Source organism: Artibeus jamaicensis, unplaced genomic scaffold (genome assembly GCF_021234435.1).
Source record: "Artibeus jamaicensis isolate MK-2021 breed Jamaican fruit bat unplaced genomic scaffold, CSHL_Jam_final scaffold_847, whole genome shotgun sequence".
Lineage (NCBI taxonomy): Eukaryota > Metazoa > Chordata > Mammalia > Chiroptera > Phyllostomidae > Artibeus > Artibeus jamaicensis.
Genome location: NW_026522057.1, coordinates 1,369,064 through 1,389,129, shown reverse-complemented (window position 1 = coordinate 1,389,129; position 20,066 = coordinate 1,369,064). Strand labels below are relative to the sequence as shown.

The 20,066-nt window shown below is 52.6% G+C and overlaps 3 protein-coding genes across 4 annotated transcripts in view; 1 reads left to right on the top strand and 2 right to left on the bottom strand.

The window, feature by feature from the left end:
• Window positions 1–1,858: 1,858 nt before the first annotated feature.
• On the bottom strand, window positions 1,859–10,505 carry HECTD3 (HECT domain E3 ubiquitin protein ligase 3). Of its 2 annotated transcripts, XM_037149590.2 has the most exons (21): window positions 10,023–10,501; window positions 9,674–9,834; window positions 9,308–9,400; window positions 9,093–9,228; window positions 8,701–8,816; window positions 8,505–8,618; window positions 8,286–8,368; window positions 7,688–7,853; window positions 7,381–7,462; window positions 6,530–6,712; window positions 6,327–6,379; window positions 6,075–6,139; window positions 5,809–5,912; window positions 5,444–5,563; window positions 5,239–5,328; window positions 4,051–4,257; window positions 3,644–3,773; window positions 3,475–3,549; window positions 3,296–3,377; window positions 3,075–3,155; window positions 1,859–2,904 (listed from the first exon to the last, which is right to left on the bottom strand). In XM_037149590.2, the coding sequence occupies exons 1-21, from the start codon at window positions 10,389–10,391 to the stop codon at window positions 2,820–2,822; spliced, it is 2,595 nt and encodes an 864-aa protein (XP_037005485.1). In that variant the 5' UTR covers window positions 10,392–10,501; the 3' UTR covers window positions 1,859–2,819. The 2 variants fall into 2 exon arrangements, with proteins under 2 accessions (XP_037005485.1, XP_037005486.2); XM_037149591.2 differs by lacking the exons at window positions 1,859–2,904; window positions 3,075–3,155; window positions 3,296–3,377; window positions 3,475–3,549; window positions 3,644–3,773 and adding an exon at window positions 4,894–5,066 and having other exon boundaries at window positions 4,170–4,257; window positions 10,023–10,505.
• A 2,385-nt stretch (window positions 10,506–12,890) lies between these two features.
• Window positions 12,891–16,278, top strand: UROD (uroporphyrinogen decarboxylase). Its single transcript, XM_037149770.2, has 10 exons — window positions 12,891–12,959; window positions 13,625–13,737; window positions 13,856–13,935; window positions 14,012–14,074; window positions 14,298–14,495; window positions 14,617–14,778; window positions 15,156–15,293; window positions 15,465–15,565; window positions 15,646–15,712; window positions 16,037–16,278. Exons 1-10 carry the CDS (start codon window positions 12,940–12,942, stop codon window positions 16,196–16,198), a joined length of 1,104 nt encoding a protein of 367 aa, XP_037005665.2. The 5' UTR covers window positions 12,891–12,939; the 3' UTR covers window positions 16,199–16,278.
• Window positions 16,279–17,093: 815 nt separating this feature from the next.
• ZSWIM5 (zinc finger SWIM-type containing 5) overlaps window positions 17,094–20,066 on the bottom strand; it is a 130,099-nt gene continuing 127,126 nt past the window's right edge. The window contains exon 14 of the mRNA XM_037149697.2: window positions 17,094–19,910. Within this exon, the coding sequence (XP_037005592.2) occupies window positions 19,048–19,910 (863 nt within the window). The 3' untranslated portion in view covers window positions 17,094–19,047. The remainder of the gene's footprint in view (window positions 19,911–20,066) is intronic.

Sequence of the window (20,066 nt, the reverse complement as noted above, 5' to 3'; positions counted from 1 at the left end):
CACCTGACACAAAAAAGGGTGAGCGTAATTTCAGCACCTAAATTGCCGCGATCAGCAGGCTTTGGAGCCCGCAGACCACCATCTGATTTCTGGTTTCATTGATTATGTACTATTTATGAAACCCAGGGCAAGTCACTTATTGCACCTTTGCTCTCGGTTTCTCATCTGGAAACGGGCATAATAATAGTATTTATTTCATAGGGTTGCTCGGAAGGTAAAACAAGATAACAGATGTGCAGCTCTTAGCACAGTGCCTTGTCTCCGTACCTACTGTTTTAGTGCGATGTCAAGATGGTCATCAATCAATAAGAAAAGTAAAATCAAACCAACATGAAAATGGACAAAAATACTTAAAGGGTGGTTTATAAAGAGGAAAAATATTTGCTCAATACAGTAAGTAAAGCAATGAAGATTAAATCAATCCTACTATTTTCAGCACAGTAAAACATCGGAATATTTTTAAGTGTTAATACCCAAGACTGGTAAGAATTTAGGAAACAAGCACTAACGGGAGTGAAAATAGATACCTCCTGACAATTTGATGAAGTGATTTTATGAATAAACAGTATCAAAATTCCTTACAATATAATAATGCATATGGTCGATAAAAATGGTGTCGGCAAACATCAATTCCTGCTTGGATTACTCCCTGCTTCCAGAGTCTCCCTCTCAGTTCCTTCTCTACACAACTGCCAAAGCCAGGTCTAATCATGCTTCTCACTTGCTTGACGCCCTCTGGGCTACTCATTGTAAAACCCTAAAACGGCCCTCGAAGGCTGGCGTCTCTTCTCTCCTCCACACCACAGTAAGGTGGGACTCTGCCTGCTCTCCACTGGCCTTTGGGCCAGTTGTTCTCTGTCGGGATTTGGCATCCACTGAGAGTCCAGCTGGTTAGAGTCATCCTCTTCTGCCCTCTGACAATGCCCCTCACTTCTCCTTTGGAGTTCTCACACACACGTTGTTAAATGTTGTTTGTGCCAGTGTTTGTTTACTGTCTCTCCCATTGGAATCTCCAGAGGGTAAGGATTGTCTCTAGCTATTTGATTTATTGCACCTGGTATGGTGCCTTAATAGGTGCTTGATGTATTCACTGAATGAATGAGTGAATGATTAAATGAAAAGCATGCTACAAAATACGAGTGCAAGTCCAGCTTGTTAAAAGAGGGACTGGAAACTCCTGTGGCTCGTAACAGACACAGAAATGAACTGCCTCTGGCAAGTTGGCGCTGGCGAGGTCTCTCCCAGAAAAGGGGAAGGGGTGCTTGTTTGGTGGACACGAGGCGGCGGGAGCTTGCTGGGAAGAGCAGAGCTGAGTGGGAGTCACGGCAGGGCGCGCCCCAGAGGAGCGAGTGGGGAGTGACTCCGGTGCTTGCCACCCCGCCAGGAACCCCTTGTGAGGGTGACTGCCCGCTGTGAGAGCCAGGGGACCGTATACGCACTCCTCTCACTGGGTGCTTGTTCTTGAGACTGCACCTTAGCTGTCTGGCAGCTGGCGGCATAGTGGGGGGTGGGTAGCCATGCTGCTGCCTCCTCTGCTGTCAAAATCCTGACCTGGGTGGTTTACCAGCCACCTCAGGCTTTGTCCTTCCTCCCTGATACCAGATTCTTCTGTCTACTTGGTTCCTGAAGGAGGGCTCCCATCCCCAAATCGCCACACCCCAGATGATGCCAGGCAACCCCTCCCTTCTGGGCAGCAGGGTCCTTATTTCCCTGCTCAGCTCCAGGTTTAATGTATGCCCCTAAGAAGCCCACCGCTCCCACTTGACGGACATTTCCATGGCTCCCAGCAGGACTGTGAAGTCCTGGAAAAGCCTTCTCTAACATCACTCAGGAGACCAATAAAGACATTCTAAAGGAGTGAATTCAGCCATTTATTCAACTTTCCCACGTGCAAGACGTTTTTTGGTGGAGTGTCGTGGAGGCCCTGAAGGGAGGGAGAGGTGGGGCAGGGACATGCATACAGCCTAGAAGTAGGTTTAATTTAAAGTCCAGGCTTTATTTTAGAGTTGGGTACAGAGGAGCTATTAAAGATTTCAGAGAGGAAATAACTAGCAGTAACTTGTGCAGAATCTCGGGAGTGAGACAGAAGAAGGGGAGTCAGGCTGGCAGTAATGCCGAAGTGACTGATGCGGGGCGCTAGTGGCAGTGAAGATTTAATGTTGAGTAGATGTAGGTTCTGACCCAGGGGAGGCAGTAGCACTTGTCAGCTAGGACTATGTGGGAGGAAGGGAGGAGGGAGCTCACGTCAAGGGTATGGAGGGAGAGGAGGAAAAGAGCAGTAAATGAGGGAGAGGTGCTCAGTTGTTGCTTTATTCCCGGGGCAGGTGACTAAGGGGAAGGACCATCATCACTCCCTATCCATCCCTGACACCTTGTTTGGGGAGGAGTCTCCACCACCCTACGGTTTTTAGGTTTTTAGTTTCGAGTCCAGGCTGAACCAGAGAAAAACAAATTGAAAAAAAAAAGAGGAGCCAAAATTTGAAGCAAAGTCCGTGGTGGGTAAGCAGTTAGAAGGCTTCCTTCAAGTAACTCAGGCCTGGCAGCTTATACTGGGCTTGTGGAAGGTTCCCTCCCACAAAGGCTAAGTAACGGGGGAAGCAAGCCCCAGCACTTCCGCAAGCCCCAGCACGCGTAGCATCTGCGGGGCTGAGTCACCAGGGGCAACCCACGAGTAACCCCGAGTGAGTGCGGCTTTTGCTGAATGCATCAGCTCATGCCCAGAGCAGGAGTGCAGACCCCAGCTGGTCTAGGTGAGGTGTCTCGTCCCAGGCAAGGCTGAGCAGGATACTGCTGGCCCAGGGCTGCCCCCTGGCGCCGACTCACTCCTCCCAAGGACTCATGTCGGTGTCGATTGCCACGCAGTTGTAAGCTGCATAGCGGAGCTTCTCTTCGCACACTTTGGCACTGCGATTGGGTGGGGGTGGAGGCGGGGAGTTGGTCAGTGTCAGGTACAGAGCCCCCCCATCACTTCCAGGGGCGATGGGGCTCCAATTCGTACAGTTCAGTACTTCATCCACCCTAGCACGTTACCTTTCTCCCGCTCTCCACTCTGGGCTCGAACCTAGGAAACCCACCTGGCATAATGCGGTAGGAAGAGGGTGCTGGAGCAGGTGGAAGACTCGGGCAGCGCGTCTGTGGTGTCTCGCGTCTGTGGTCTGTGGAGTGGCCACAGATCAGAAAGAATTATAGGGGCACAGGGCAGGGGTCTGACATGTTTTCGTGTGTGGGGCTAGGCAGAAGGCCGGCCACAGCCCCTTTGGACCTTGCCCGCTTTGGACCTGGCCTCCGCACTCACCCTGGCTTGTCCGGGTAGATGTAGATCCGCGCGGGCAGCCGGCTGCGGCCTGTGACAAAGCGCAGGAAGCGACTGCGGTCCTCTGGATGAAAAGAAAATCGGTGTCCGCACTTCCAGCCTGCCGCAGGGGCCCGCAAGTGCAGTCAGCCCCAGGTAGCACTCTGCCCTCTCCCACTGACCGTTGGTGAAGTTGTTCAGTGCCTCCCAGAAATGCTGCACCCGAGTGTCAGACGGCTCGAAGTCCTCAAACCGGACTGGTGGTGACAAAGCCAGAATTCATTCTTGCGTCCCGACAGACACAGCGCTTAAGCTCTACCCCGGTGCTGCCCTGCCCTGCCCCACACTCACTGTGCTTGCGCAGAGCGTCCACAGTGACCTCTGGGTCCCCGCACACCTTCTTCTCTAACTCCTGCCAGGTCAGCAAGTCCAGCACAGCCTGCGGCACCACCTTCAGCAGACCTGTCTGCATGGCTGCCACCTGGTGGGAGGGAAAGGCCTGGTTGGGGAAGAGGACACAACTCCCAGCTCGGTGTGTTTGGGGCTCGGTGTGTATCTCCACCGACGGAGATAATGCGGGATGCGGTCTTTGCTCAGCACTGGGGGTATCTTGGTCCTCTGCTGATTAGCAGGGATGTGGGGCAGAGGGAGGGTGGGGGCCAGGATTCTTGGGATTGGGTGCTAGTGTCCTGTCAGGCTGGGCTTTGGCTACTAGAAGTTGTCCGAAGTTCTCTGTTCTTCTGGCCCCTGGGCAGTACCTGCTCCTTGCTCTCCTCTAGCCGGGCCTTCTGCACCAGCTGGATGAAGCGGGGACGATCCTCATATTCCACCACAATGCCTGCACCCCCGGGGATCAGCTCTACCACCTGCTGGTCACTGAGCGCTGTGGTGAATGTTAGCTCCTTCCCAAATTTGAACTCAAATGTCTCCTTGTCCATTCCTTCCATCACTTCCAGGAGCTTCACCTAGGGGTTAGATAGAAGCATGAAGGTCAGTTTTTCATTGTGGAAACAGTCCTTGTTCTTCCTCAAGATACTCACAGGAAAGCAGGACAGACAGCCAGGCAAGGACGTCCCCATGCAGGGCCATGGGGGAAGTGAGGGGATCAGTACAAGGGCTTTGAAATCATCAAGGCTGCATTTAATCAGGCTTGGAGTCCTGGAGGACAGGTGTCTTGGAGGGAATGGCATTTACACTGAGACCCAAAGGATGGCTGGGACTTGGTTGGGCTGTAAGGAATTTAGGAAAGAGGATTTTGGGAAAAGGTGGAAAGAACAGAAGACCCAAGGAATCTATTTGGCTGGAACCTGAATGCGAACCACATAGACATAGGCCATGTAGGGCTTTCTGGATTCTGCATTTTATTTTGAGCCCAAGGCAGAGCCACTGAAGGGTTAATGAGGAGTGTGAACTGAATTACTTTGGCCGCTGGAGATAGGCAGGTAAGAACAGACAGGGATGCTGGCTTTGTAGGGGGTGGTTTGGTCAGAAAGGAAGGTGGCCTGAACCAGGGGTATAGTAGTGAGATGGGAAAACCTGATTCCAGAAGGAGATGTGACAGAGTGAGGGGGGTGAGGAAGAAAGAGGAGTGAAGAATGAACCTGAGGGTCTTGGCAGGGGAGAGGGTGGGTGGCAGTGCCATTCTGAGACAGGGAGCTCCAGAGAGCAGTAGACCGGGGACACCGAGCGTGTGCTGAACTGGAGGCGCGTCCCGGGGCAGATGTCCAGCAGAGGCAGGTGCACTATGGCTCCGGGCTTCGGAGACAGGCTGGGGCTGGAGGTGAAGGTTTAGGAGTCACCAGAACATGGGCAGCAGTTGAAACCACGGGAGTAGATGTGATTGAAGAGGGAGCGTGTATATGGTGAGAGGAGGTTCAGGACAACAGCCCTGGGCACAGCAACCTGCAGCAGCTGGGCCGGGGAACACTGCCTCCACCCCTGCTCACCAGCACAGAGTCCACGGCTGGGAAGTCCTTGCTCCAGCTCACCTCCTCACCAGACAGCTGCTTCCACACAAAACCAGGCAGAGCCAGGACCTGTGGGACAAGTATCCACTAATGTCTCCTCATCCTGAGCTGCCCAGGCTTGGCTGGCCCTTCTTCCTTCCAGAACCCAGGGCTGGTCTGATGGAGTGCAGACTAGGCTACTCACCAGGAACTCCTTACCCCGAAGGGCAGCCCCCATCAGCTGTCCAATCCACTCGTACTTGGCAAAGTCTCGGCAGGAGGGGTTGGGCACATACATGTCCCGGGCCTCACCTGCGCCATTGCCCTGCCCCCAAGACAGAGCTGTCAGCACAGCAAGGGATGGACCTACTTTGTTCCCTGAACATGCTCCACTGGGGGCTCTGAGGGATCCCTCTGAATGCATAATGGCTCCCCGTCCCCTGTGTGCCCAGAGGCTGCCCAGGGCAACTCAGATCCCCCTCTGCCCCCTCTGTAGCTCAGCCCGGTACCTGCAAGGCTTGAAGAGACAAAACAGCAGAAACAACTTGGGAGGCAGGAGTGGGAGATTACCTGGTTAGCCGTGCGCACAAAGAAAGGCAGGGGCACAGGGGTGTCTGCCGAGCTGGGACACAGCTCTTCTGACATGTCTGCCAGACTATCCCGGAAGCCACCCCCTGAAATGACAGAGATATGCCCTCAGCTGGGGCAATCGAGAGCTCCAGTCCACATGATGGGAATAATAAAGCAGGTCCCCTAGCTTGGTCGGCTGGTGACCTGAGAAGCCTCTACCGTTCTAACTAGGGCAGGATACTTACTACCCTCCTTCAGGACCTCACCTTGGTCAATAATGCCTTCTGCAATGAATTTACACTCCCACCACTGGTCATAGCGCATGGGCCACCTGTAAATAGGGGTGGACCTCTGTCATCATGCTGGGCCAGGGCTTGGGACGATTCCCCAGCCCAGACGTCAGCCAGGAGTGGGGCTACAGAGGGGTAATGATGAGGGGTGCCCTGTGCCCCAGGCAGCGTGTGGGTGTACATGTGTACATGTCTGCTCTGAGAAAGTCCCTTACCCTGAGGCCATACCTGTAGTCCAGGGGCTTTTCATACTTGTCGGAGGGCTTGAGGCCTTCATAAACCTGGGATGGGGAAAAGAGGAGGGAGTTGCAGCAAAGTCCGTGTCGGGACCTGGCTCCACTCTGGCCCAAAGACCTTGCTCAGGCCCCTTTTGGCCCAGCCTCCTAAGCCCCTTACTGACCCTCCCTCAGTACGACCCCAGGAATCCAGACCTGGGTGAAGACAGCGTTCTTGCAGGAAGGGTCCCTTAAGGGGCAGGCACGGTGTTCCATGGCAAGGCGCCGGTTGATGTACAGGCGTGGCATAAAACTGGGCTTGCTGCTCTCTGAATCACGCAGGCACTGGGCCACGAGGCCTGGCCGCTGGTGTGACAGCAGCAGGAACTGCTTCACTTGCTGGTGAGAAAAGGTGGCCAGAGCAGGACTGGTAGGCAGTCAGCCTGTGTCCAGTCCCTGGAAGCTTCCTCTATGCCTAGACCCAATGCCACCATTCCAGTCCAAGCCTAGTCCATTCCTGTCGTTGGTCCCAGACCCTCCCTTAGTCCAGCCACCAGGAGGAGATTTCTAAAACAAAATTAGCCACCTTTGTCATTACCTTACTTAAGACCCTTCCAATGCATACACTGACCTGGAATAAAATCCCTGCTTCACCGTCGTCCTCACAGTGCCCTCTGCTACCAGGGCCTGCTTCCCGCCCACCCCCTCTGGGCTTCATCGCCATTCCACAATCAGGTCATCTACATGCTGCTAGTATGTCTCTCTCACGTCATCTGGAGTTGCTATAACTCCTGTATGTACCTTTTATGCAACTTGTCCCATCCATGCTGTCACCTTTCCTCCCCCAGCCCTTGTGGACCTCACACACTCACTATCTGAGGGTTGGCTCCCCAAAGGCTAGATTCTGACTATTCACGTTCAGTTTTTTTCTCATGTACCCAGAGCCCAGCAAAGGTCCAGGCCTAGCTAGAGTAGGTTTTAAGAACTCTCTGCTAAAGAGTGAACAATAGCACAAGCAGAATGGGGGAGCCCACTGCCGAGACCAGCACTGGCTGGACCAGACTCACCTTAATCTCACTGAAAGTGCCCAGCGTGTGGTCCCAGGCAGGTACCAGGTGGTGTAGGACGCTGTCTAGGATCTTTATGAATCTGGGGTGGGTGGGTAAAAGTAACTGCAGCTAAAGTGTTTGGCAGGGATGCAATGTCCCCTCAGTCACCAACACACAGGTATAGGAGCAACCGGCGCCCAGGGGCTACTCTGACACTTGAAGTTGAACAGCTTACAGTATAAGACCTTGGGGATCTCCTCCACACATACATATAAAGCTCAGGACAGGGGAAGGGGAAAACTGGCAAGTCCAGGACCACAGCTACCTCTGCAGGAGAACGGCTCTGCGGTATAGTACTTCCGGGTCAGTGCCTTCCAGGCGTGGATATCGCACCAGGCTGGTGGGCTGGAACAGGTCGGCATTCAACCCCAGCTCCCGCTGCCTTGAGGACTTGATCTTGACCCCTCGAAGACGCACATCAATCCCATCATCTGGGGGAAAAGTCAGAGTGAGGTCACTTACTGTGCCTGTTGCCTCCTTGGCCCTCGGAAAGAATGTCTCCTTAGCGCTTAGCCTTTCGTCCCTAGACCCTTGGGACCTTTGAGATCCCCCTTCTACTCACCTATTTCTGATTATTATATTTTTTGTTGGGTCTTCCATCCACCACTATAACTGCTGTAATGCCTGAGGGTCCCAACTCAGTCCCCTTCCAGGTGAGCCTAAAAATCTCTTTGGCTTTAAGGCAGGTCTATACCTGGTAGCTTCCTCCTGGCTCAGGCCCCAAAGCTTCAAATCCTGGAGTTAGTTTAGCTGTCACCTTCATCTCAACGTCAAGCCCATCCCCTTTTCTCCACACCCACTGCCAGCTAGCCCTCCTCCAGATAATGGGGCTCCCTTTCCCTCCTTATAGCCTTAGGCCTCACCTCGGCATTCGACGATGCGGATCTCGATGATTGGGAGGTGGACAGTCATGTCCTCTAGGACACAGACATCCCCGATCAGGGTCCTGAGGAAACAGACGTGAGGCACTTTGGATATCTCTTGCCTTCAGGGACCACTGAGGTCTCACTCAACCTTCCAAGCCGGGCCAGGCCCAATTGCTAGGATCATGCCCCACCTCCCACCCAGGCCAGCTTACTCACTCGTCAATGCTCACGTCGCTCAGCTTCTTCAGGTTGTCCCCTTCGCCCCCATAGACCACCACCCGCTTAGGCATAAAGTTGTCATCTGTGGTATCAACTGTGATTAGCAGCTTCCTAGCGGGGCAGAGTAAGCACATGGGTCTCCTACGCTCACGGACATGCGGTTCACCCACCTGCCCTATTGGAGCCCACTCACTTGACGATGGTGCCCTTTTTCATGGTAAGCCGCACCCAGTGCTGGCACTGGGATCCATCACTCTCCCAGTACGTGTCTGCATTGCTGTCTGTCAGGCAGGACACATTGAACTCCTCCTGGGAAGGGTAGAGAGGTGGGATCGGTGTTCACCCCCCCACCCCCATTCCCTGCGCTGGGAGTGTGCTTTGGGTCAGAGAACATGAGAGAGAAGAGTGGATCTGTGTTGTAGGTGTAATTATCTAAGGGTTCCTATAGGATTTCCGAGATGAGGGGGCTGGACTGTGTCTGGCCTGTGGGGATTCAGGTTTAGCCCCCATCTAGAGGTGCGGGTTCTGGATCTAGCAAGATGTGACTACGTCTTGCTGGGGGGTGGGAGGAGTCCCAGCACCCACCGTGTAGGAGGAAACGTCTATGCTCTCCACATACTGCTTCACGCTACCCAGGTTCTCATCCTCCTTGCCCAGGTGGTCGTACAAGAAATGGATCAGGTCCTCGTCGCACTCGTAGGTCCACGTCGGGGGCACATAGCTAAGCAACCCCAAGTCCCTAATTAGGTCGGTCCCAGACCTGGAGCTCCTTCCTCCCCATCCCACCCAAGCTCACTCACAGTAGCCTTTGTACAGCCTCCGTGTATGCCTCGGCTGCCTGAGGCCTGGATCCCAGGCGATGTGAATATGTAAGGTCTACCACCTGTTCCCACCTGTGGGCAGAGAGTGTGGGGACGGGGTGTAATGGGGGAGACACCAGGAGGCTGCTGGACAATCCGCCCAAGGCCTGGAACCTTATGCAGAGTTCTATCTGCTCCAAACCACACCAGCAGAAGCCCCACCCCAGCTCCTTCAGGCTCCGCCCCTTCCTGTTCTGAACCCAGCCTTCCTTCGGTCCCCCACCTAATGGGCGGTGCCAGACCATTTTCCAACTTCTAGGGGCCCCAGCCAACTGACAGTGAGCCCCGCCCCTCCAAGTACAAGACCTGAGCAGCGGGCGGTAGTCCACTCCAAAGAGCTGTTGCTGTCGCTGGAGGTGGTCGGGAGTGTCTATGGGTACGAGGCGGGCCCCGCCTTCTGCCGGGCGGCACACCAGCAGCCAGCCTTCCTCCAGCCCGCAGTCGCCCAGGTGCTCCGCCAGTTGTTCCTGCAGGGATGCGTCAGATGGGGGCAGGTGTCAGGGAAACTGCCCATGTCCAGGGGCCTGCCCTGCCCAACCCAAGGCAAAGGGCACTGAATGCAATGCCACCTCAATAGAGGGAGGAGAGGGGAACAGCCAGGGGCTTTCCAGGCCCCGAGTGTCTTTTGCAAGGCCCAGGGCAAGCCAGGGCACACCTTGGTCAGCTTCACCCAGAGCCCGTGGCCATTGCACAGCTCCTCGCCGGTGGTGCGCACGCAGGAGCCGCGCCGGAGTTCGATGCTGTTGCGGGCAGCGCGTAGGGGCCCGGAGCCGGTACCGGGGGCCGGGCTCGCAGCTCCCACGCGGAGCCCCAGGCCCTCCGCCTCCCACACCGGCAGCAACACACGCGACGGTCCAGCCGGGTCCTTGTAAAGCTTGTAGAGAACCTCGCGCGGCACGAAAGCCAGCGCCGCCGGGAGCGGCCGTCCGGTGCGGAGGCTCCGCGCTGCCTCCGCCAGGAAGCGGACTCGACCCAGTAGCTGTCGTGGGGTCTCTAGCGCCGCACCCGGGCCCGGGCCTGCCATGGCGACGTGGCAGAGGGTAGCCCAGGGGCGACCCGGCTCTCGGAGCAGCGACAGGGAAGGTGGACAGAGCTTCTCACTGAGCTTCCCACTGAGCTCTGCCCCGCCTATGGCCAGCCTTCGCCGTAAGTTCTGGACTAAGCGCACCTGTCGCTGTAATGCCCTGTGTACACGAATCCTCAAGCACGTTAACTACCTCTGTGCCTCCCACTCAGCCAAACAGACGCAGGTTCAGTAGTTTCTCCTTATCAATCTCCCCTTTGCTATCCCTATTTCTACTACCATTTTATCTCCACGGCTACCACCGTTATTCAAACCACTATCCTATCCAGGCTGGATCGTTGCAACCCCATTTTTCTGGTCTCCTGGCCTCCTGTTTTACCTTCTTGCCAATAAGTCATACTACTATACAACCAGAAGGATCTTTGAAATGAACATCCTCTTGGGCTCCCTATCCTAGAGACAGTGAGACTACAATATTTGGGACTAACCTCCTCCCCAGCCCTTGACACTGACAGGAGCCTTGCGTTACTCGGGCTTGATCCTGGTTGTTAATCCAAATCCCAGGATACTACTAGTGGTCATTATCCAGCGTCTTCCGGCAGTTCTGAACCAAAAGAGAGGAGAAGCCTAGGTGGGAAGGGAGGAGGCAAAAAAGACAGACAGGAGCTGTTGGTGAAGGACAATCACGGAAGAAAAAGAAACTGTCCCCTTCTCCCATTCAGAAAAAGATTTTATTTAAATATAATTCGCATACCATTCAATTCACCCATTTAAACTGTACAATTCAATGGCTTCTGCTATATTACATTAATTAAATATTTTTAAATTAATTGATTTTAGAGCGAGAGAGGAAGATGAGAGAGAGAGAGAAACATTGATTTGTTGTGCAATTTACTTATGCATTCATTGGTTGCTTCTTGTATGTGCCCTGACTTGGGATTGAACCCATGACCTTGGCATATGGAGATGAGATGCTCTAAATGATTGAGCTATCAGGCCAGGGCCCATATTACATTAATTTAAAAAATTGTGATAGAATGCACATAACAAAATTTGCCATTTTAATACATTCTAAGTGCACAACGATATATTTTCAAAACTTTTTCATCACTCCAAACAGAAACTCTGTATCCTCTAAGCAATTAACTCCTCATTGTCTCCTTCCCAGACCTTTGTAAACAAACTGTAATCTACTTCCTGCCTTATGAATTTGCCTACTCTAGATTTTTCATGTGAGTGGGACCTTACAACATTTGTCCCTTGTGTCTTATTCACTAAGCATAATGATACAAAAGTGTAGCATGTATCAGAACTTAAATACCTTATGGCTGAATAATATTCTGTTGAATGTATATACAACATTTTGTTTATCTAGTCAACTGTTGATGAACACTTGGGTGGAAACTCTGTTTTGATATAGTTTTCAAATAATTGAAGTTATCACTAAATTAATATTAAATGATCCCATATAATTTTGACAGTTTTCCACTTTTTTCTCACTAGAAAATTAGGAACACAGTGCTTCTCTTTCCTTCTCTTCAAGCTGTGTGTATGCTGTACCACTGCTACAGGTTAAAGCGAACCAATACACCTCACAAGGGGCCTGCATGAGGGCCTGCATGACCTATACTCTGTAGACATTTCCAGCCTCTTTAATTCCACCAGGGTTAATTCTGGGTTTCATAATACTAGCTACTTGCTCTTTAGCCTCTTTGCTTTACACATGCTGTTCCCTGTGCTCGGAATACCCTCACTGCTTTCCCCTAGTTAGGTGAGGAGCTCTTGCTAGTTGCTTCTAGAATTCCTCTGAAAACATTATTATTTTTTTTTAGAGGGGGAGGGAAGGAGAGAGGGAGAGAAACATCAATGTATGGTTGCCTTTTGTGCGTCCCCTGCTGGGAACTGGCCTTCAGGGAACTGACCTGCAACCCTGGTATGTGCCCTGACTGGGATTCGAACTGCGATTGTCTGGTTCGCAGGCCCATGCTCAATCCACTGAGCTACACCAGCCAGGGCCTGAAAACATTATTTTGATTGCTGATTTCTCTTTTCCCCCATCAGTCTGTAGCTTCTTAAGGGAAGAGGCTATCTTTTTGTACCTATTATAGGCCCTTAGTAGAAATATTTAATTATTTCGGTTTCCTGTATAGTTTGGTTCCATAATCCACTGTATGCCTAGCTGGACAGGCATCAGACCATTAGAAACATGGACAATGGGAGTGAAAGTGAGACCTTAGGCTGAGACTTCGGGATTTCTAGCTCATCAGAGAAGGGCAAATTCCCCAAGTCACGGTAAACGGTAAGTTAGAGGAAAGTTCCTTTTTTTTTTTTAAGCTGCGTCGCTACACTCGACTTTATGGTTAAGCGAGGCCGGTAGTCCCCCCCAGGCAGCAGCCGGGACTGCCGGGTAGCGGTAGCTACAGTCTGATCATGTGACTTCCAACATGGCTACCCCCTTGACTCAGTCCAGGGAGGGGCGGAGCTTGGGGCGGGGCCAGCTCAGACCGAGGTTGAAGTGGGACTGGCTCGAAGTTACAGACATCTTACCATGGAGGCGAACGGGTTCGGGTGAGTTCTCTGCACCACACGCTGTCCGGCCAGCGAAGCATCTGACTTGGGTCTTCCACCTGATGGATCTGTCCCTATACCCCCTTCCCTGGACAGTCCTGGGAATCAGGGTCCCACGTCAATCTGAACCAGAGTCCTGATCCCGAAAACCCTCCGATCATGGATTCCTGAGACCATCCCAGGGTCCGCCTAGCCGGACTGCGACCCCCAGACCTTCATTTAGGGGACGCAGCTAGGACTTTCTAATCCTCAATTAGGACCCCTATTTCCGGACCATCAACTCTGAGCCCACCTTGGACTAGCCCCCAGACCTGGAACTAGCCCACTCATACTCCCCTGTTTCTGTGATTTTTCTGATCCAGAGACCCTCCCACTATCCTTTTGGGCTTTCCCCCGCCCGCCTTCGCCAGTCTTTCCAGTGGCTTTGAGCTCGGGGAAGCTGGGACTTGTGGTAGGGTAGAGGCCCCAGCGCGGGTGTTTGTAGTCTTGTGCACCACCTGATAGGCAGAAAGGAGGCGAAGTGCGCCGGGAGCCACAGCTTGGGAGCTGCTCTGGTGAAGGCAGATAACGGTGCTGGACTGAATCCGCCTTAGGAACCTGGGCCTTCCCCAACTTTCAGCCTAGGTTACTGACACCAACCTCCCACCTTCAACCCCCATCTCCAGACCCCAGGGCTTCCCAGAGCTGAAGAATGACACATTCCTGCGAGCAGCCTGGGGAGAAGACACAGACTACACTCCGGTTTGGTGCATGCGGCAGGCAGGCCGCTACTTACCAGGTCAGGGTCAGGGCCTGGGAATCTAGGTAAAACTGGAGGGCAAAAAGTTTGTGGGGCACAGGGAAGAGCTATAGAGTTTCTTCAAGGCTGAGCCCTGTCTTTTATCCCTTGTCTACAGAGTTTAGGGAAGCTCGGGCTGCCCAGGACTTTTTCAGTACCTGTCGATCCCCAGAGGCCTGTTGTGAACTGACTCTGCAGGTGAGGGGCCACAAAAGAGGGGAGGGATTTATGCCCTCTGCTCACCATCTAGCAACCTGTCTTCTATTCCCTATAGCCACTACGTCGCTTCCCGCTGGATGCTGCCATCATCTTCTCCGACATCCTTGTTGTACCCCAGGTACCCACTCAAACCTGATTCTGGAATCAGAATGATTGAAAAAGGGAATAGACAGTGAGGCTCAAGATGGACCCTTATTCTCACTGGACGTGGGAAAAACTTAGGCTGGAAGAGATGGTTTTGCTGAGGTTTACTCTCCTTTTCCTCTTTCCTGGTATGGGCTTAACAGAGCTTTTCTCCTGGAGTTACAGGTTGGGAGCACAGATGTTTTTTTCCCCTTCAGGCACTGGGCATGGAGGTGACCATGGTGCCTGGCAAAGGCCCCAGCTTCCCAGAGCCATTAAGAGAGGAGCGGGATTTAGAGCGCCTCCGAGATCCAGCAACAGTGGCCTCCGAGCTGGCCTATGTATTCCAGGCCATCACCCTCACTCGACAACGGCTGGCTGGACGTGTGCCCCTGATTGGCTTTGCTGGTGCCCCGGTAATGTGGAACAGGGCAGGTACTTGGGCATGGGGAAATCACTCTGGCAGGTCTGATGTAGTCAAGGGAAGGAAGTGTCAGACTTCTACACCTGTGACATTCTCTTTGTATTTTTTTGCAGTGGACTCTGATGACATACATGATCGAGGGTGGCAGCTCAAGCACCATGGCTCAGGCCAAGCGCTGGCTTTACCAGAGACCAAAGGCCAGTCACCAGCTGCTTCGCATCCTTACTGATGCTCTGGTACCATATCTGGTGGGACAAGTGGTTGCTGGTGCCCAGGTAAGTCCTGAGGGAGAGACAGATAGGCTGGGGTTTAGCATATAAGGACCAGAATCAACATAGGTCCCTGCACCCGAGAGGGTAGGTGTCTTAATGCCAGGCATGAAAGAAGTTTGGCTTGTAGTGATCTGGTTGGAGCAGCTGAGTCCACCCTGACACTGGCAGGGGCGCTAATGTTTCATGTGTTCAAAGACCAAAGCTAGCACTGGGACCTGGAGGAAAAGACAAAACTTTTTGACTGTAACTGGGTGTATAGGTGTAGGCAGTATGAAGGGTTGATGTCACTTGGGGAAAAATGGACGCCCATTCTGTGTATGGGCCTGAGAGATTTCCTTTTTGTGTGTTAAGTGTTCCTCTTCACCGCCACCTCACTGTAGGCATTGCAGCTCTTTGAGTCCCATGCGGGACATCTTGGCCCCCAGCTCTTCAATAAGTTCGCGCTGCCCTACATCCGTGAAGTGGCGAAGCGAGTAAAGGCCAGGCTGCAGGAGGCAGGCCTGGCACCGGTGCCCATGGTAAGAATGGGGGAGGATGAGTGAAGAAGGTGTGACTGGAACTTTCAGGGTAAGTCCTGCATGGAATGAAGTGACCACTGAAGGGCAGCAAAGGTACAGCTAAGATAGTAGGTCAGTAGGCAGAGCAAAGGCCTTCTGTAGCCTCAGGAATCTGCCCTTTGTTTCCCCCAGATTGTCTTTGCTAAGGATGGACATTTTGCTCTGGAGGAGCTGGCTCAGGCTGGCTACGAGGTAGTTGGGCTTGACTGGACAGTGACCCCAGAGAAAGCCCGGTGAGTATTGGGGCGGGAGGTAGAGGGGGTGCAGCTGCCATATGTGCCGTCACTAGAATGTGCATCAACTCTGCCTCCAGGGAATGTGTGGGGAAGAGCGTGACGTTGCAGGGCAACCTGGACCCGTGCGCCCTGTATGCATCTGAGGTAACAACCAGGGCCCCTGGGTGTGTCTGCTTGTCTGTGTGTACTGCACGGCGGCAGATATGGTTGTATTATTGTGTGTTTTCATGTCTGCCTCTCCCCTCTACCCCACACATACCATGTGAACTTTAGGAAGACAGGAATTTCTTTTTGTTGTTGTGTTTTCATAGTGCCTGGCCCATCCTAGGCATCCAGTAAATTTTTTGAATTAATGACTGGATGAATAACACCGAGTAGAGTCATGCCTACATATGTGTGTGTCACTGTTATGTATAAGGAGGAGAGGTTGCTGGCCCTCCCTGTAGCCAATGCCCTGTTGGTCCCCAGGAGGAGATTGGGCGGCTGGTGCAGCAGATGCTGGATGACTTTGGGCCACAGCGCTACATTGCCAACCTGGGCCATGGACTTTACCCTGACATGGACCCAGAGCATGTGGGGGCCTTTGTAGATGCTGTGCACAAATACTCACGTGTACTTCGACAGAAGTGAGCATACATTCTTTTCCCCTCAAGTTCCACCAACACAGGATATTGTTTCCAGGAGAATAAAAGTCCCAGAGTTGGAGTCTAGCATGTGGTTTTGTTTATCTGTGTCTTTATCTTCAGTTCCTTCATAGCCTCTGCTCCTTCCCCAGGGCTTCTTTCTGCACCCTTTCCCAAAGGTGTGGAACGCAGGTATCGGAGCAGGTACCGTAGGACTTAACGTCAGGGCCCTCACCACCATTGTGTCCTCAGTTCTCTAAGCCCCAGAGCATTGTGGGCTTGGGTAGATTTTCCTAACAGCTGGAGCTGTGACATTTGCCAACACATTGGGTCCCTACAGCTTGTGAGGTCAAACTGACAGGGCTTTGTGTCTGAGGAGGGAGGGGTGTAGATCAGAGAGGGGCACAGGAATGGCTAGAGTATTTCACAGAGGTCTTCAAGGAAGATGGAGTCTAGGTAAGCAGGGAGAAGCTGAGAAGCCTGTAGCTTTGATACCAAAAGATATCAAAGAGGGGAGGACATAAAGACTGAGGGCTGGGTTGCTTAAGAGTGGAGCCTTAGACCTGCATCACAGGTAAGAAGGCCTCTGACGCCAGAGGTCCCTACGGTGCTCAGGGTGGTCCTGCATACCCTCTAATTTCCTCAGGACCTTGGAGTTTCTGGCCATTACAATGATACCTACTTCCTGGGACAAGCTCTGAACTGCCTGTGAGCCCCAGAGAGGGGTCTGGTGTGGCAGGAAATCTTCACTGGTCATTGCACCTCTTACACCACTAGAAACCCACTGCAGTATAGGCCCCAACAGCTCCCTGTCGCAGCCAGGGCGATGCAGAAGAGACAGAAGGGCCCCATTTATTGAGAGAACACAATTTCTGATTTCACAGAAATGATCTTTTCTGTGATCCATGGTTTATTTATAGAAAAGCACTCTGAGTTCACATACTTGCTAAAAAATGGCAATCATGATACAGAAATGGGAGTGGCTTTTTTTTTTAAACCAACCTACTGGGCTGAGAGGTTGTAGGGGCCCATGGCTGAACAGTAAGACTTCATTAGCCACAAACAGCAAATACAACTTCCTGGTTAGTGTGGAGGGGAAAAAGGGTGACACGATCAGTTTGTCAAAGAAAGGAAAATAAAGCAGACAGGTCCTTAGTTCACACTCTAGCTATACCACCCTTTCCCTACCACACCCACCCCCTACTCAGGAACTAAAACCTAGAACAGTGAACACCAAGACACTGGCATCCAAATGACTTTTGAATGCCCTTGCTACCTCCTATGGGAATTCCAGGCTGAGCACAGGGCAGGAAGGTAACAGGAACATCATACACTGGAGGTCAGCCAGGGCTAAGACAGAGGTTGCCCACTAGGGCTACAAACTAGTCAGAAAGGGAAAGGCCAAATGCATCCCAGCCCCAGCCTCCGAGTCAGTAATCAATGGGACTGTGACAAAGCTTGAGGTAGCGAGGCAGGGGAAGAAAGCAAGTACGGGGTGAGAAGAGAACTGTGGAGCTGAAGAAGCCACTCTTAAGGTAGAGGGAGACGTGCTTAGAAGCTTGTTTGGCCACAGAGAAAGGAGGCACAGAGACGGGGAACATATTTAGCTGGTGAGAGAGACTAAGAGGAATTGGGAAGGGATCTGGCAAAAAGCCACATTTATGCAGATCCTCAAGCATGAATTCACAGATAAACCTACGTGTTACACATGGAAAGACAGAACAATGGAGAGCAGGCATACACGCAAACGTTTATACACATGCACTCATGTGTGCCCACATATGCACTAAACATGCAACAAACATGAACACACAGATAAGTATTCTTACATATTCACAAATGTGTATACCCTCACACAGAAACCCAGAGTCCAACACAGAGACATGTATTCACACGGATACATATATGTGCACATACAGGCACACACAGATACATCTAAGCATACAGACATACGTACTTAGCCATACAGGTATATACACATACGTAATTAGAGATGAAACCAGACACTCTTTAACACAAAGGTGACCACAGCAAATGAATACTATGAGCCAGTGGCCTCCCAGACCTTCACCTTCTCCCTGCACTTGTTTCTCAGGAGCTTGGCAGGCTCCTAGAGGTTGTGTGAAGCAGGAGCAAGAGCTTCAGTGTCCTCATGGCTTCGTGCAGCAAAAGTTTAAGTCCAGTCCTGGCCCTGCCCCTCACCCACCATGGAGCTATAGATGCCCCGTCTGTAGGCTGGGGTTTCTGCATAGACTGGACTTGGGATTTATTCTAACTGGCCATTTGTCTTCCTTCCACCCTCACTCTTCCATTGCCAACAGCATATACTCTGCAAAGAAAACCTGAGAAATGGTGTGAGTCTCCTCAGAAAACAGGCCTATCTTCCTACCCACAGCTGTTTCAAGTACCCATCAAATTAGAACCAGAGTTATAAATAGTTATAACTTTACAATGTAATTGGCAACACATATACTATAATATTTACAGTACCATAAATGCTTCTGTTTCTCTGGTTAAGCAATCCCTGAGACGGAACAGTGCTCTGTGTTTGCCAACGGAGAGGGGCCAGTGCCCAGGACACACGCAGGATACAGGAGTGTGAGGTGGCATGTTGTAAGGTTTCTGATTGGTCTGCAGGACCCAGCTCCTCTAAGGAACACTGGGCTATGTGAGAATCTTGCCAAGGCAGGCATATTGGCTAGAGCCAGACTCCCCATGCTCAGCCCTGTGGCCTGTGGTTCAGCCACAGGTGCTTCGAGTCCTCTCAGGGTGGACAAATGTTTCAGTGTCCTTGGCCTGACCTGATGGTTGGTACCTGGGAGCCCAGGCTGCCCCAGAAGTAAGCTGTCTGCTTTCTCAGCCAAAGCGTTCTCTCACCAGCAGCATCAGCTTCTTCTTGCCTTTGTAGATTTGTTTGAGGTTGTCGATGAACTGGGCAAACTGCACGTGGCCATCTTGCGGCAGCAGGAAGGTCTCCCGAGCCTTGCTCAGAAATTCAATAAACTCTCCATAGTGGCGAGGGCTGATGTGTGTCAGGCGTGAGTGTGTAGTGTTGATGTAGGCATTGATGGTAGCATCCAGGAGCTGGCGCAGTGGAGCTTTGTCAGTGGACATAAGCTTTCCAGAGCTGCGGCGCCCTGGGATGCCAGCCAGGCCGGGCGCAGTCACTGTGCAGCGCCGCAGGATGTCCGAAAGCACTGTGGCACAGTGCACGCTCTTCACTACCAGGGGAATGAGGGCCGCCAGCTCATTCTTGCCCAGAGAGTGGCTAAGGGCGCATGCCCAGAGCACATCATTGATGGCTGGATGGGTGTCCTGGTTGTAGGCCAGGTTGAGATGGCTCATGGCCAGTGAGGCCAGCTTGAAGGCACGTAGCGGGTAGCCACGGAGCTCCATGTAGCGGGCGATGGTGAACAGCTGTGAATGGGTCATGCCACCAGCAGCTGCGTCAATGGCGATCTGGTAGGCTGCCTCAAAGGCGATGTGGTCTTTTTCACAGAGTGTAAGGGCTGACAAGGCACAGCTCTGCGGATCCTTCATAGCACACTGCAGGGCCAGTGTACGAGCACAGCTAGCTAGCTCCTCCCGCTGTGGATAGTCAAGACTGAGGCGCAGGATAGTGGTGTGGGACACGGCTGTGGCCGCCACAATGCTAGTAGCCTCGGTGGGGGTGAAGAGCGTGTACCAGCTCTGCAAGATGCTCACCAGGGCCCGCACACCTGTCAGGGAGAGCCTGAGCTCAGCTGTGGCCATCCGGGTCCCGATCCAGGTCTGCCCAGATCACCAATTAGGGTCAGAACTTGGCCTGCAGAGACGAGTTTTCCTTTCTCCTCCACGGCCTTGAGATGATCTGAGGCAAACCAGGGCGTGGGGAG

Bases quoted from the DNA above. Each gene is read 5' to 3' on its own strand.
- HECTD3 (XM_037149590.2), bottom strand. From the start codon at position 10,391: ATGGCAGGCCCGGGCCCGGGTGCGGCGCTAGAGACCCCACGACAGCTA. The intron at 4,258-5,238 runs GTGAGCAGGGGT...TCTAACCCCTAG, and splicing joins CAGCCGTGGACTCTGTGCTG to GTGAAGCTCCTGGAAGTGAT. The intron at 3,156-3,295 runs GTGAGTGCGGAG...GCCACTCCACAG, and splicing joins ATCTACCCGGACAAGCCAGG to ACCACAGACGCGAGACACCA.
- UROD (XM_037149770.2), top strand. From the start codon at position 12,940: ATGGAGGCGAACGGGTTCGG. The intron at 12,960-13,624 runs GTGAGTTCTCTG...CCCCATCTCCAG, and splicing joins ATGGAGGCGAACGGGTTCGG to ACCCCAGGGCTTCCCAGAGC. The intron at 15,566-15,645 runs GTGAGTATTGGG...CTCTGCCTCCAG, and splicing joins GTGACCCCAGAGAAAGCCCG to GGAATGTGTGGGGAAGAGCG.